This window comes from Xiphias gladius, chromosome 17 (genome assembly GCF_016859285.1).
Source record: "Xiphias gladius isolate SHS-SW01 ecotype Sanya breed wild chromosome 17, ASM1685928v1, whole genome shotgun sequence".
Lineage (NCBI taxonomy): Eukaryota > Metazoa > Chordata > Actinopteri > Istiophoriformes > Xiphiidae > Xiphias > Xiphias gladius.
The window spans coordinates 9,137,961-9,153,005 of NC_053416.1; the positions used below are offsets into that span (position 1 = coordinate 9,137,961).

The following is a 15,045-nucleotide window of genomic DNA, read 5'->3' on the forward strand; positions in this document are numbered from 1 at the left end:
AAAATATGTGTATTCAGATAAAGACAAAGTGCAGCAAAACACAGATGGCTTGATTGCTGTGACACTTTGCTCACAGCTGCCTTGCAAGCATGGGTACATTTAATGTATTTAATGTGGTATGGACTGGAAGGCGTGCTGCAGTATCTGACCTCACTAGGGAACTTTGTGGCGGTAAATCCTGTCTGACTCCCAGAAGTTTTCCTTCACTTCATTTCACCTCCTTTCTTCAAAGAAAGCACACGAATAGATATCTTATATTTACAGAATTTTATTTCATTATGTTGCAAACAATGACATCCAGATATATTGATACACAACTTTTACTGTGCGTGTATGTGCATTTGTGAGTGTATGTGTATGTGTGTGTAAAGAGAGCAGTGAGACCACAGAAAGCAGAATGAAAATCCCGTGAGGGAGCCCTCAATGGGTTAACAAGGCAGAGATAGCGAGCAAGAGGGCACTGGGCGATTCTCTGGGGCAACATACACACACACAAACCTCATAAAAGGTGAGCAGACTTTTTCCTCTGTAAAACACACTTTTGCTATGGGATGTGTGCCTGTGCTCTCAGCAGCTTAGGGATCATTAAGGTCCTGTGAGTGTCTACTAGAAAGCAAGTTTGTTAAAAGAGATGAAGTAGTATGAACGAACACAGCGGGTGAGAAGCTTTGCCTCCTCTCTCTCCTCTGACCATCAGAGCAGAGACGGTGGGGAGATTCTCCTGTCATAATATACAAACACACACACACTCACACCATGTATACACACATACGCGTGCACTCGCCAACAGAACCTCATGTGATTCAACTAGGAAACTGCATCCTGCTTCATTTTTTTCTTAGACTTATCATCTTCTCCTGGACAGCTTCCACTCATTCTTTCTTTTATGCTTACCTTCCTCACATCTTCTCTATCACCATCTGCTCAGTGACAGACCACAATAATGGAGGCATGGAGTAAAACAAAACTAAAATAAACTTAAACCCCTTCAACAAGGGTTGCCATTGGTTTTCGTGCACTGTCAGTTAACTGGAATCCACCTGCGCCAGCACACAAGGATATTTACCCTTTGACCCGACGGGAAGTCATGACAAAAAGTATGCAAATTCGGCAAATTTAACAGTATACAATTTTTTTTGTTTGATTCACCATGCAAGGAATACTTCTTATCTTTTGAGTGTGTTTATGTGTCAGAGATTGCGTGACATTTATTAAGCGTACCCTACATCCAGAATAATTTACATAAAAGGACAATAGTCATCTTAATAGGGCTGGATTGATGTAGGGGAGGAGGGGAGCGAGGGGAGGGGACAGGGAGAAGGTAAAGCGCCATGGTCAACTATGGTTTGGAGTGCGAGGGGCTGGGCTGGTTGTCGGGACAGATGGAACAGGGCTGAGGTGCAGAAGAGGGGTAGGGAAGGGTGGGGCTTTAGGGCTGCTTCTGGAACTGAGGGGGGGGGGGGCAGGACAGGGCAAGAGATGGAGGCAGTCTCAGCGGCACTCCCAGACTTTGACTGTCTGATCGACACTGCCTGTCACCACGTAGGGCGCAGTCTTGTGGAAATCTGCAAGAGGGTAAACATTTGTTCAGGTGCAGTTCATTAAAGATAAGATCAATAATTTAAGTAAGCCCACCAAAATGCTTATATTACGTACAAAGTTAAATTGAATAATAAATAGGTTTAAGTTCTGTAGGTTGCAGGTTTAGCACAGGTTCATGTTGGACACTTGAGGAGCAGGAGATGTAAAATTAGTTCTGTTAAGAACTATGTCTTACCCAGAGAGGTAACGAAGTGTTCATGGGCACACAGGGTCTTCATGCAGCGTTTGTTCTTGTAGTCCCAGATCCTAATGGTTTTGTCATCAGCACAGCTCACTATGAATCTTCCTCCGGGGTGAAACAACACCCCACGCACCCAGTTGTCATGTCCCACCTGAAGAACCAAGACTGATTACCCACCACTCCCCTTACTCAAACAGAAACACTGAGACAGTCAGAGAAACCATAGCTTAGACTGCTCACCAGAGTCATAAGGCAGATGCCAATGCTGACGTCCCACATCTTAATGGTTTTATCCCTGGATCCAGAGAGAAGGAAGGGGCCAGGCTTTCCACTCTTCTTGCTCTGTAAAAACAGGGATACGGGGAAGATGTAAGAAACAGCGACTGGCTACATGAAAGAGAACAATGCATCAAAAAGATGCTTTCTAGGTATTTAGTGGAAATTTTCAGTCATGATAGCAACATGGCTCAAGGAATGGCAATGCTGGTATGTGGGTTGGTCAGATTAATTCCCTAACTTTTCATCAAGCACCAACATCAGGTCAAAATCTTAATTTGTCCAATACTTTTCTTTGTGATTAAATACTTAATAAAACGAATTAAATTTCCATCAGTCTCATGTGTACTTTGTGTTTACTGCTAATTAGCAAATGTTAGCCTGTTAACACACTAAACTAAGACTGTTAATCGCTAGACCCTCTGAACATTAGCATGTTAGCATTTTCATTGTAAACATGTTAAGATGCCGATGCTAACATTTAGTCTAGTGTATCGCTGTACCTACAGCCTCACAGGGCCACTAGCATGTCTGTAGACTGGGCAACAAACATAGATGCAAATATGTAAAAGCCATGTTAAAAAAAAAAAAAAGAATCTCAAAACCTGAAGATAAGTGTGGTGAGTTCTTCAAAACAAACATCCCCAGTTGAGTGACAGACTGATCAGTTTGCCTCCAAAATGTCCGACTGTAAAAACAGCTTTTACCCAATTTTGAGATGTTCTGTTTTAATTACAACAAAGCAAACGTGATGTGACAACCTGACTAATCAGTGTAATCTACTGAGTTAAGTCTCAAAGATCCTGATGGCATCTAATCTTTTGTGATAAATTAAATTACTAAAAGGTGTGTCTTCACAAAAGCCTCTCTGGCCTCACAGGGATAGTGCCTGTTCTGTTCTATGCTATAGTTTTATTTAGTAGAACAGTATTAATATCTTATGAGGCTGTCATTAATTCAGCGCATATGGATCGACTTTGTTATAAACAATTGTGGAAAACCCTACAGCTGAACCAAACACTCACAAACGTCCTCTGTAGGTTAATGTCAGATCCTGTAGCAGTTGCATTTACCTCTGAGCCTGTGGCCTCCAGGATGGTGGGGTGAGCACTGTCAGGGGCCCAGGCGATACACTCTACCACATGTTCATGCTCCCGCAACTCAGCTTTGCACTCCTTTGAGCCGACCACCCAGACACGCACTGTCTGGTCGTTGGAGCAGCTGGCGATCAACGAGCCGTCTTGGTTGGGACGCACCATCCTAACCCACTCCCTGTGGCCTGTGAAGGTCTTCACACAGTACCTGTAGGCGGAAATGTTGTAAGTCAATTTGTAAAAGAGCAGCTTTTGCCATAATTTATTTGTAAATTCATGCTACATTATCAGGAATATAATTAAGACCATGGGAAGTAAGAATGGAAATATCGAATTTTAAAATTGGAAACAAAAAAGAAACCAAAAATGCTCCAAATGTAAAATTACATCAATTTTGGTCTAGTGAGAGTTGAAACAAGGCTCCCTCTCACTTACCCAGTGGCCACCTCCCACATCTTGATGGTCTTGTCTCTGGAGGCAGACACTATATGGTCACCATTTGGCATGATGGCTACAGACGACACGTTGTGATCATGGCCTGTGCAACACAGTCAAGAGTTTAGTTGTGACTGGTCTAAGTTTGTCTTAATACTTAAACCACCACAGCAGATGTATCCAAAGTCAAACTGTCTAAAACCATTTAAGACTTCTAAAATAAAACTAACCTTTCATTAGAAAAGACTTGTGTTAAGTTTCCCAAAATAAACCGAAAATAACCCTACTGAGAGTGAATGCATACATGTTTGTTTTGTTGGGATCATTCCTAGTGAACTGTAGTGAAATTGAATTTTTCAAAAATGTATGGTGAATCCTCATATCGAGAGCCGCTGATAAAACTGCAGGGTTTGTTTTAATTGTCTGTCTTGCTAACATCATGCACTCTGAGCAAAATTTATATTTAGTGATGTACAACAAAAATAACTGCACACCCAATTACAGTATTTGCTGGGTCCATTTATAAACAAAATAATTTTGCACCATTACACCAAATAAAAAAAAAAAAGTAAGTAGTTAAGAAATTGTTATTGCATTTTTAGAATAGTTACAAGACAGATTGTATACAACAATGTATTTATGTTTGTGTATTAGCTACACCACTTTTGCAGGTGATCCTGTATTGTAAACACTGATATTTCTGTAAATACCACTTACCATGCATTGTTCGGATGCACTCAAACCCCTGAAAGTCCCAGAGTTTGATGCTCATGTCGGCTGAACACGAGGCCAGCAGCTTTCCTGTCTGGTCAAAGGAGATGTCCTGAACAGAGTCTGTGTGGCCCTTCAGGGTTCGCTCAAAGTCCCCTGCCTCATAGTCCCAAACCTAAAATTACAGACAGAAAGCAAGAGTCAGTTAGTGCAGCACTTCAGTCTCACCCTCCCCAAGTATTAAAAAAACAAACAAAAAACAGCTGCATAGATGATATAAGATCATATTTGACTACAAAACTGCACAAATTGGTCAAGTTTAATTAAGCCTTTCGACCTAACAGCAAAAAGTGTTATATTGACATAATTGATTTTTTGACAGATTCAAAAAGCAGGATGGGTTGCAGGTTACATAATGTGTTTTGACACCGAACTCAAATGTGAATACTGAACACTGTGCAGTCAGACACGTAGGTTAAACTGTTTACAGATACAAAACATCATTTAATTCAAAGTAATATATATTAAGCAATCAGCTGACACTTTTTAATGTTTAATAAAAAGTTTTGAGAAGAAAAGAAGAGGATGGGCTAAAAGACCACAGCACCTAGGGAAAGGTGCTGTGGTCTGGGATTGTTGCCTCAGACAACAAGTACATCAGCCATTCTCCACAGACATGAGCAGTGACAAAGCAAAAAAAATAAACTGAATGAGGGAGGAAGGGAAGGGTAAAAGGGAGGGACAGAGGGAGGAGGCGGAGGATAAAGGGAGAGAGGGTGGGGGCATGCTGAAGCAGAAGCAGTGAGGATAAAAAGGGAGAGCAGCCTCAGATCTGCAGTACAGCTTTGATCTGAAGGGTCAGAGCTGCAGAGGCTATGTTGTGGTGAGCTGCAACACTCACTGATTTTGCTTATAAATGCTACTGCATTCAGCCATCAATGTGCTTTACTATTCCTGCTAGAGACACATTTTCTAAGCAGTGCTTAAAGATATCCCAAAGATGCTACATTATGTGAACATAATAAAAGTAAAAGGAGTCTTGACAATTCCAGAGAGCACACACAGAATCTCATGATGCACAAAATAATGCATAATATATCGGTGTGATTAAAACAGTAAAAGAATTCACATTTTAGGGCAAGTAGTAAAAGTAGGTCAAGACTGTACTGTCCCCTTAGTTTTCATTAACTTTGGAAAACATTTTTCTCAATAATTTAAGCACTTTGACAAATCTTATTAACGAATAATTATGCAATATATAAATACAACTTCTCCCAGTGTACTTTGATACATTTGTACAGTTACAAATTGTCAAATTACCTTTGCCAGTTGTACTGTAGGTATACAAAGGTAATACATAATATAATATAATATAATATAATACAAAAGCCCTTCAACAAAGCTCTTTGTTTACACTGACAGAAAGGTATTGATTTAACTCTACAGGCATTCTGGAGGCTGCAGTGGTGTGGATTGAATTGCATTAGATTGAATGGTCTCTATTATGTTCTCTTCCCCCACTATAAAGGTAGGTCGTCAGTTTCTTAACATAAACTGAATATGATAGGTTGCGCAAAGTTAGGATTTATAAGGGGGCTGTTGTAACGTATTGTATCAGATGTAGCTAGCTGTGCCTGATAAACTGGAAGCTCAGTGTGTAAACCATGCTTGTAAACACACACACCTTGATGGTGGCATCCTCAGAGGCTGTGACCATGACAGAGAAGACAGGGTGGAATATGACACGCGTGACTGGAGCGCGGTGTCCACTCAGGGCGTATCTCTCTGGGGGACGGGGGATCCATTCCTTGGGGTCTCTCTTCTGACCAACAGATCCTCCATGCGTCATCTCCTCCTTCGCCTCATTCAACTTTGACTCCAACTCCATCACCTGAGGAAGGGCAGTGAGACAAGGAGCACAGGAGTCAGAAGTCCAGAGACTCTGATTAACAGACTAATCCCAATTATAATGGTATGTAATTATTTGATCTAGATAAGTAACAATTTTACATTATCAGGCTGTACATCTGGTAGTTTTGATTTCTAAAAAGCTGCTAAAATAAATCTGTTTGTATTTATATGTTTTTTTTGGGTAGATGAGGGGAGCATGGTGGAACCTGTATTGACAGCTACACTGCACGCCCACAGGATGAGTCTGCCTTACACATGGATCGTACAGAATGTATCAAACATCTCACGCAAATTTCAATACATTATCATCTAACAAATAAACATTCCTTACCTTCTTCTGTAATCTGATGACTGAAGTCCATTTCTTTTCCAAAAGCCCTGCATACTTTTTATCTACCTCTTCATTCTATGAATAAAGAAATGATACAGACACAAAGAAAGGGATCCAAGTTTCTTAGTAAAAGTGAAAATACACAGTTTTTTGTCATTTGTTTCAACATTTTGGTGTACCTGTTGCTCCTTACCATATCTAACTCTGCCTCTTTCTTGAAGGTTGAATAGGCCTCTTCGTATCCATTGGAACGGAGATAGTCGGCTATAGCCCGGTTTCTGAAAAAAAGTATAATAAAATTGATTTTTGAATGGTTTATGGTGTTAACTCACCACCAATTACACATTAGGTCCTCAAAGATGCTAGCACGTACCCACTGCCAATCTTAAATAGTAATTATCTGTGCACTTTCATTAGATTATCCCCAAAATTGTGATAAATGATTACACATCAGACAAGTCAAAGTCATGTTATCATCTATTAAATATTAACTCCACCTTAACAGAAATGCTGGTTCCTCCTTATAAGAGGAGACCACGCCCTGTCTAACAAATGGGAGCAATGGGATTCAAGTTTCACAGTTCCACCTTAAATGACAGAAATCTGCATAAGTGCCAAAAGTAATTACAATCCTTCAGTGAAGAAAACACGAGGTAAGGACAGAATCACCGGGAAACTGTGTTTTGTGCTGCTGCTTGGAAACCAGAGACTCGCCACAAACTTAAACATACAGATAGACTCATCAACAAACACACACAAACACAGTTATATAAATGAGTGGAACAGCTCCTTTATGAAATGAAGGGTGAATATTTCATGAGTAACGCTGCTAAATTTAGGCTGCAGCTTTAGGGCTACTTTGAATGGCTTATAATTGTAACCCTGATACAACTGTCTGTTATAGACTTTGAACATTAGAACACCACACACAACAGGATTTCCAACAGATTATCCAAATCAAATCCTTTTTTAACGTAACATAAACACTCCAGATTTTCTTGACTAACAAGAGTTGACAAAGATGATCATTTCTGTTGTTCTGTGTTGTCTGGACTGGGGTGTACCGAACTGGGGTGCATACCATACAATCAGCCGGGCAGATACCACAACACAGAGCAGCTCACATTAACCAACCATCATTTTTTCCTCCTTCTTCCCCATCCCCCTCACTTCTTTGCTCCTGTCATGTGGGTTATGAAATATTCACTAACTAGCTATCAAGTGAAGCACCTCGCAGCCCACATCTCGTCAGATTTCCTCAATGATTACAGATTCTTGTAAAGGAATGCACTTTCTTACAGCATCTGCATTAAACTCTTCTGGATGACTTAGCCCAAACAGCTGATTATATTCCACTGCTTTCTATCAACAAGGGAAAAAATGTGATGTACATCTGTGCTTTTGGACAAACTTCAAGGTATTGCTAAAAAGCCTACATGTGCGCGCACTTTAATGCACCTTTACAGGAGCACTAAATGTGTGTTTGTCTACATGTCTGGTCCTGTTTGCATGTTTAATGAGCCTGCACACCCACATGTTTACATCCAGGCACTCACAGTTCATCTCTTTGTCTCTGTGACAGCACCATGGTGGCTGCTGTTCTCTCCCTCTTGGGGAGGTGAGGGTGAGACGATGTGCTGGGGGAGTCTGGCTAGGAAGTGTGCGGTGGGGAGGTGCCTGATCCCTCAGTGATGTTTTTCCTTCAGAGACTCGGAGGTGGCGAAAAGAGTGCCACACAGAGGGAGGTGAACTGGAGATACTGCTGTCAATCAACTGTCGGGACAAGGCTCCACGAGTAATCACAATGGCCCGAATCTCACTCACTGATCAGACGTGCCCATCAGCTGATGAAGAGAGAAGGGAGAGAAAAATGAGTTAAAAAATAAAAGAAACGAAAAACAAACAAACGAACAAAACAAAAAACAAAAAAAAAGAAAAGTGACAAAGCTGTTCGCCAGTAAAAAAGTACATATATATTCTAGGACTGAAAGACAAATTAGTGAGTACAGTCAGTTGACAGCTACTTGTGTAACTATTAAAAAAAAGACAATAAAATTGACAGATTCATTCTTCTTAGTTATAGAGTTTTTAAATATTTTTTCCCCCAACAATCCTACCCAAGAAGTGATACAAAAACTTACAGTACCAAGTCATATAGGGAGGCAAGAAGGTAGGGAAGTTCAATGTTTAATTTAACAACGCTTGGAAGTAAGGGGGGGAAAAAAAAACAGCCCATGGGCTCTTTGTCGTCTTGCTGTTCATTCATGCCCTTATGCATGTATCTTCAGACCCTTCACTACTGACACAGATTTTTTACTACATGATATCAATTTCCATACATATTGAGAAAAAAAAAAATTTGTTACAAAACTTAGACTGGACTAAAAACAGCACATGCTGCAAAATCAAAGCACACCACTCAGTGACTGCGAAGCCAATAAGGAATCACTTCCTGCGCTTCAACATTGCCGGCACCTGGGGCTACAATAGCACTAAGCTGCTTAGCGGCTAGACCAGACAACCTACAGTCTGTTTGTGTGTGTGTGTGTGTGTGTGTGTGTGTTTTGTGATAGAGACCACAAGTCCTCATACAGCTGACAGTGCAACATAAATAAGGGCCTGGACGGTAGCTAACAGGATTAACCCCTGACATTGAGAGAGGACCTTAACAGCAAGCCACCCTTGTCTGTATCATCGTATGGTTCATTGTTCTTGTCCGTTTCCCTTTCATTGGACAGTTGCTCCTTCTGAACACAACATACTCTATAATAATAGAAAATAAATAACTTAATGATGCTCAATTAGAAACTGGTCTTAACAATTTGATTTTTTTTCTGCAAGTATTTACAATTTACAGATGAACACTTGCACATTTCTTTTCAGAGGAAGCATGGCAGCGGCAGTGGACAACAAAACATTTAGCCAAGGACACGCCTGAAGTGTCCTGGAAAGAATTCTTCTTTCCTGCCAGCAAACATGATGAGTGCTCTGAGCTGACAGGAAAGAGCTAGTGATTTCTGCAGAGCAGTTCTCTGAGCGTGGTTCAAAAATAGCCATTTGACCAAACAGACCAACCTCCGAACTATTACATAACTAAGACAATCTTGATAGCTTCTGTACCTGGCCTGAGACTCCTGACCTTCACCAGCAACTGTATTTGAGAGATATGTTTTAAAGGACCGCATCGATAAAAATAAATATGTGACCGTATGAGACCTTGTTTCAGTTAGTGAAAAGTTTTTCCAAGTCTCTCTTTTCAAACTCCAGTTATCAAATTGAAAAGCAAATGTGCATTAATCATGGTCAGAGAGCCATAAATCAAGAAGGGTTCAAGGTCCTGTCTATGCATCAGGTTTATCAAAAGGAAATATTATAGAGTTTGTTAATGACTTGTGTGATCGTTTGACCGCTAAGTCCGTTTCTCCTAAAAGGCAATGAGTGCTTTAAATGAATCTGCACACATAAACAAGATTCTACCAAAGGAAGAGGAAAGCCAAATGGTTTGCATTGATATAACATATATATCTGTTGACTCATATGTTATCACTGGTTAGTTGTAATCCCTATGTTATGAGTTTCTCGTGAAATATAAACAAATATTTTGGGTTAGACTTCAACATCTAGATAAGCTTTATTATTCCAGTATGAAGTCACAAACTTCAACTCTCTGTCATTCAAGAAAGTGCCTTCACATCAAAGATATGATGGTCAGGAGTTTGGCTTTGAAAGACTCAATCTTAGATTACTGCTGAAATTGTTTGTTGATATAAAAATAGTTGCCAACTATTTTGATAACTAAATAACTGTTTAAGCCATTTATGAAGCTAAAATGTGAGCTTCTAAAAACTTTTCTGTTATATTATTAATGCAAACTGAATATCTTTTAACTTTTAGATTGTCAAACAAAACAAGACATTTGAAGAAATTACCTTGGACTCTAGTTAATTGTGATGAACAATTGTCACTATTTTCTGAAATTTAGACTAAGCAATTAATCTTGAAAAATAACCAAAAGTTTCATGAATCAATAATAAAAGTTGCAGCTCCCATCTCACATACAAATAAACAGTTGGGACAGAAAACAGTCAGATCATTAAAATAAACTGGACATTCTGTTTTAGTACGACAGATCTAGAGATAACAAGCACATGCTCAAATTAGTAGTTAGTCAGAAGTAGCATCCATACATTTTCACAAATGCTTGACAAGTGTTTCGAAAACAGACCGACTATAAAATTATGGCCTGATGGCAGGGAGAGTACACCCCAATCTAACAGGCCTCAGTTGGGTGTCTAGTGTGTTGGTGAGATAAGGTGGCGTACCCTTGCACAAGATACTGAACTGACCTCTGACTTCACCTGGGGCACAATGACCAGGCTGACCTTGTAAGCAAAACAGAAGGGAATAGACAAATTTTCCTCCTCCAGTACTTGAATACATTATTAAATTAAAAAAAAAAAAAAAAAAAAATACCGCACAATGACACAGCACTTGCCTTTATTTATCTATAGAAAGTTTAAAATGGATTCATTTAATGGGATTCCAGTAAGGACCTTTTGAAATTATCTTCACATAATTACTGTTCTTTTTTATAGACAAATTAAATAAACTGGCTGTCCACAAATGCAAAGCCATAGTGATGAAACTAAAGATTCAGGCAAGCTGCAGATGGCAGATAACTTGAAATGAAACATTTGAGAACCAAACTGTCAGTTAAATTATAAATTGAAACATGGGAAGAAGATGAGTTGTTATTACTAATTCATGGATCTCGTTATTAAAATGCACAGTAGAAAAAAAGTCAATTATAATCTGCGGGGCGATTACTACACATGGTTGTTCAACAACTTTCCGTGGATTCATATAGTGATGATATGATTGCATCATGTTACCATCTGACAAATTTCTGCTGTTCAAATTAATTGCTATAACAAACTATGAACTTTTTTTTTTTTTTACATGTGCAAAGACTTTTACCAAATTTAATACATAACAGTTCATTGTATTGATCATCAATTTATTACCATGTGATTTTGCAATACAGGTTTCAATCATTTTGCCCATCCCTATCTACAAGATGGTGTTTATATAATCCAGGCATACAAAATACACTGTCCAAGCTAATTTTTTTAAAAATAAATTATTTATTCAGTCTAGTGGCTATCTTGAAAGAAAACACCTTAAAGAGTAAACATTCACATTGGAGCTGTAACAATGTCTTTGAGATGGAGAAACAATCCTATCATGATATGCAACCGGCTACAATCATCCATGTGGAGGCCACTAAGAGCATACATAGCATGATGACTACCTTTAATTTATCTGACAGTGAAGAAGACTGAGACATCACTATGATATTGAGCAGCCTCCCATCTCTCTGCATCCGCTCCTAATCACAGAATAGACATAACAAACATGACTCTCCTGCTTGCTCAAGAGCTACAAAATGTTCCCATACCATATCCTCTTGGTTTAAACTGTGAAATGTAAAAAGGTGAAAAGATAACCTGACTCAGCCTCCATTGGGCTACAATATCAGACTGTGACGTCAATTATGTCTCATCTGTCTTTCTCAGAGCACTGAAAATTTTTCCTTCTATAACACAGTCATGTTCAGTTAAACAAGCATAGTGTACTGCTGTGATGTAGCAAAGACTTTGTCTCTATCGTCCAAATGAACAACAGCTATCAATCCTAGCATAAATGCATCACTCTTTAAAACTGTGAAGAAATGTATTTATAAATATAATGGTGTGATCCTTATATGATTTGAAGACAAATATACTACAAAAAGGTCCATCACAGTTTCTTAAAACCCAAGGTGAGACACTCAAATGTCTTGTTTTGTCCCAGTAACAGTCTAAAACCCATAGATAGATAGATAGAAAGATAATTTACAATGAACGTATAAAAACAGAAAATCCTCACACTGAAGAAGCTGGAACCAGAGAATGGCTGTTATTCTTGTTTAATAATTGCCTCAATCAATCACTGAGCAAAAACTGTTGCCAAAATAATCAAATGATGAACTGATTCTTTAATTGGCACATCATTTTAGATGTTTTAAGAACATATTAATAAAATTATCCAATATAAACTATTTATTATTTTTAATAAATATTTTTAATAAATAGTTTATATTGAATAAACTAATAGTTGATGTGGAACCCATTTTTACATCATGATTAGAGGTAGAGCCAGAGGATATAAATGCCCTGACTTGCGTCAAAACTGCCTCAATGAATACAACAAATAAATAAATAATAATAATAAATTCAACCAAATTTCTAGTATGCTTGCTTGTTTAATTGCATTTTCAATGTTATTTTTTAAAAGCAGAAGCGATTTACAAAAAAATGTAGCACTGAATACAGAAGAAGAGATAATCAATGACCACAGAAATCAGAAAAAAAACAAAGGCAATTAAACCAGCCATAGGCATTAATTCTGGCTGCATATCATGCTTTCAGTCATCATGCTCTGTTTGTGTCAAGCTGCTGAGCAATGCCCCTCCTTATGGGTGACCTTCAGGCCAAACAAGTCCCTGCTGGCACAAAGTGACAAAGCAATGTTTGATTGTAAATGAAACAGCATGGTAAATCAGATTTATTTATTTATTTATTTATTTTTAAACTTTAACAGGCGGCCTACAGCACTTCATTACCCTTTTTTCCAAATCAATGATGTCCATACCAGGATTTCTTGTGATAAGAAGCAGATAGTTTATTGCCCCTCAATAAAAACACTCAGTTCAAAAGTTAGTCAACCTTTATCTAAAAGATACTCAATCAGTTCCAACTCTAAGCATATAAATCTGAGAAGACAGTGACATAATATCAAAACATATTACCAATTATTAGTATTAATAAGTATTGTACTTTAATGAGTGTAATTCTTCTCATACATAGGAGAAATAGAATAAATGATGATTTGGATTAAAAAAAAATAGAATTAAAACCTTGACCGCACTATCAACATCAACACCACCTTATTGTAGCTCAAAACATGTAATAGGTAAAACCTTGTTATGATGGAGTACCTTGAAAAATTGAGCGCATATAAAATATTTTTACACCCTGAACAGTTCATACCCTTTTCTACAGGCATTGGCCTTCACATTTAGTGCAATGCAATAGCAGCTATTAGACAATTAGTAGGCATTGAATTAGCCAGTGAAATTCAGCTCATGAGACAATGTTATACACCTTAAGTGAAATCAGTAGACGTTAGCCTTGTTCTTTATAATCATTTCGTACTGATCCCTTTTTAGTCTCCACCCTGCTTGTGAATCCTCAAACCTTAAGGGAGTTTGCAGCATGCGTAAAAACAACCCAAATTGACTAGACTGTTTCATTTTATGGAGGACAGGTCTGAGTTCAAAATCTGGCCCGGGTGACGTCTTTCCAAGCTTCGATGGCCACAAGGGCAAAGTTGCAGCAATGGCTCAGCAACGCCCTTTCCAGCTAACGTTAGCTTAGCACAATAACGTACGCGTTAACTGGAGCTGTCAGTTTGAGCAGACTAGATTTATGCTACCACACAGTCACCATACCAAAACACACAAAGGGCGTTGGTCTACGCCAAGTAGCTGAACATGATAACCCATTGTTGAAAATAAAATAACACTTACCCGTTGTAGTGTATAGAAGAATGGGATATGCAACCCAAGTTTGATTATAGGGCTATTTAGCTGATATAACAGTACGAGGCAGCATTGGTTTAACGGTTATGGTGTAACATTATTCAAACAATTAAATGGTTTCATCAACAGCTAAGGTCAACGCTTTAAATTCAAAATGTAGCATTTGATTTATGCATTTTCTAGCAACATCACAATATTTGCACCCGGCTGTAGAAAATATGGCAGCAAGCTGACAGCACCTAAGTTAGCTCAGCCGGCTAACGTACCACGTTAGCTCGTACACACAGAACTTCCATAAATAGCCGGAGCCAACGTTAGCCAAATGTTCAGCTAGGTTTCACAACAAGTGTCTCGATACAAGTCACGCATGGACCGAGAAGCGCACAACCGGTTTTAAGATGACACTCACATTCAGCATAGTTGAGTAATATCACCGTTAGATTATCTTAACGTTCAGTCTCTAAATCGATGCTCTTGTGAGTGCCAACTTTGCCAATTAGCTTAGCTTAGCTTTTGGCCTCTCCGCCATTTTGAGATCGGAAAGGGAGAGCGCAGACACTGCAGGCAATTCGTCGTCAAAAATAACAAGTCTTTCTAAGTGCCAAAACAAAAATACAGACGCGCGTAAATACTACCAACTTACCCTCTGACAAATGGCGATTCTCATATCCCCTTGACTGGCCGGAGCTTGCGATGGAAAAGCCAAGTTTTGATGTGGTATTGCGACTTTTCACATCACCCGGCACGGCCGCTCAGATTTCTCTCCTCTTTGGTACCACCGCATTCGCCCGGCCCCAGCTAACGGTCGCGATTGGATATCGGCTGCGCGCACGTCGAGGTGAACGGGGGCGCGCAGCGTGCA

The 15,045-nt window shown here is 39.1% G+C and overlaps 1 protein-coding gene across 1 annotated transcript; it reads right to left on the reverse strand.

Moving 5' to 3' along the window:
- Positions 1-248: 248 nt before the first annotated feature.
- Positions 249-15,021, reverse strand: LOC120802979 (lissencephaly-1 homolog B). The gene is made up of 11 exons (XM_040151197.1): positions 14,827-15,021; positions 8,098-8,385; positions 6,735-6,819; positions 6,542-6,616; positions 5,984-6,190; positions 4,306-4,474; positions 3,589-3,691; positions 3,133-3,361; positions 2,024-2,125; positions 1,778-1,934; positions 249-1,565 (listed from the first exon to the last, which is right to left on the reverse strand). Exons 2-11 carry the CDS (start codon positions 8,127-8,129, stop codon positions 1,492-1,494), a joined length of 1,233 nt encoding a protein of 410 aa, XP_040007131.1. The 5' UTR covers positions 8,130-8,385; positions 14,827-15,021; the 3' UTR covers positions 249-1,491.
- Between the last annotated feature and the right edge of the window lie 24 nt (positions 15,022-15,045).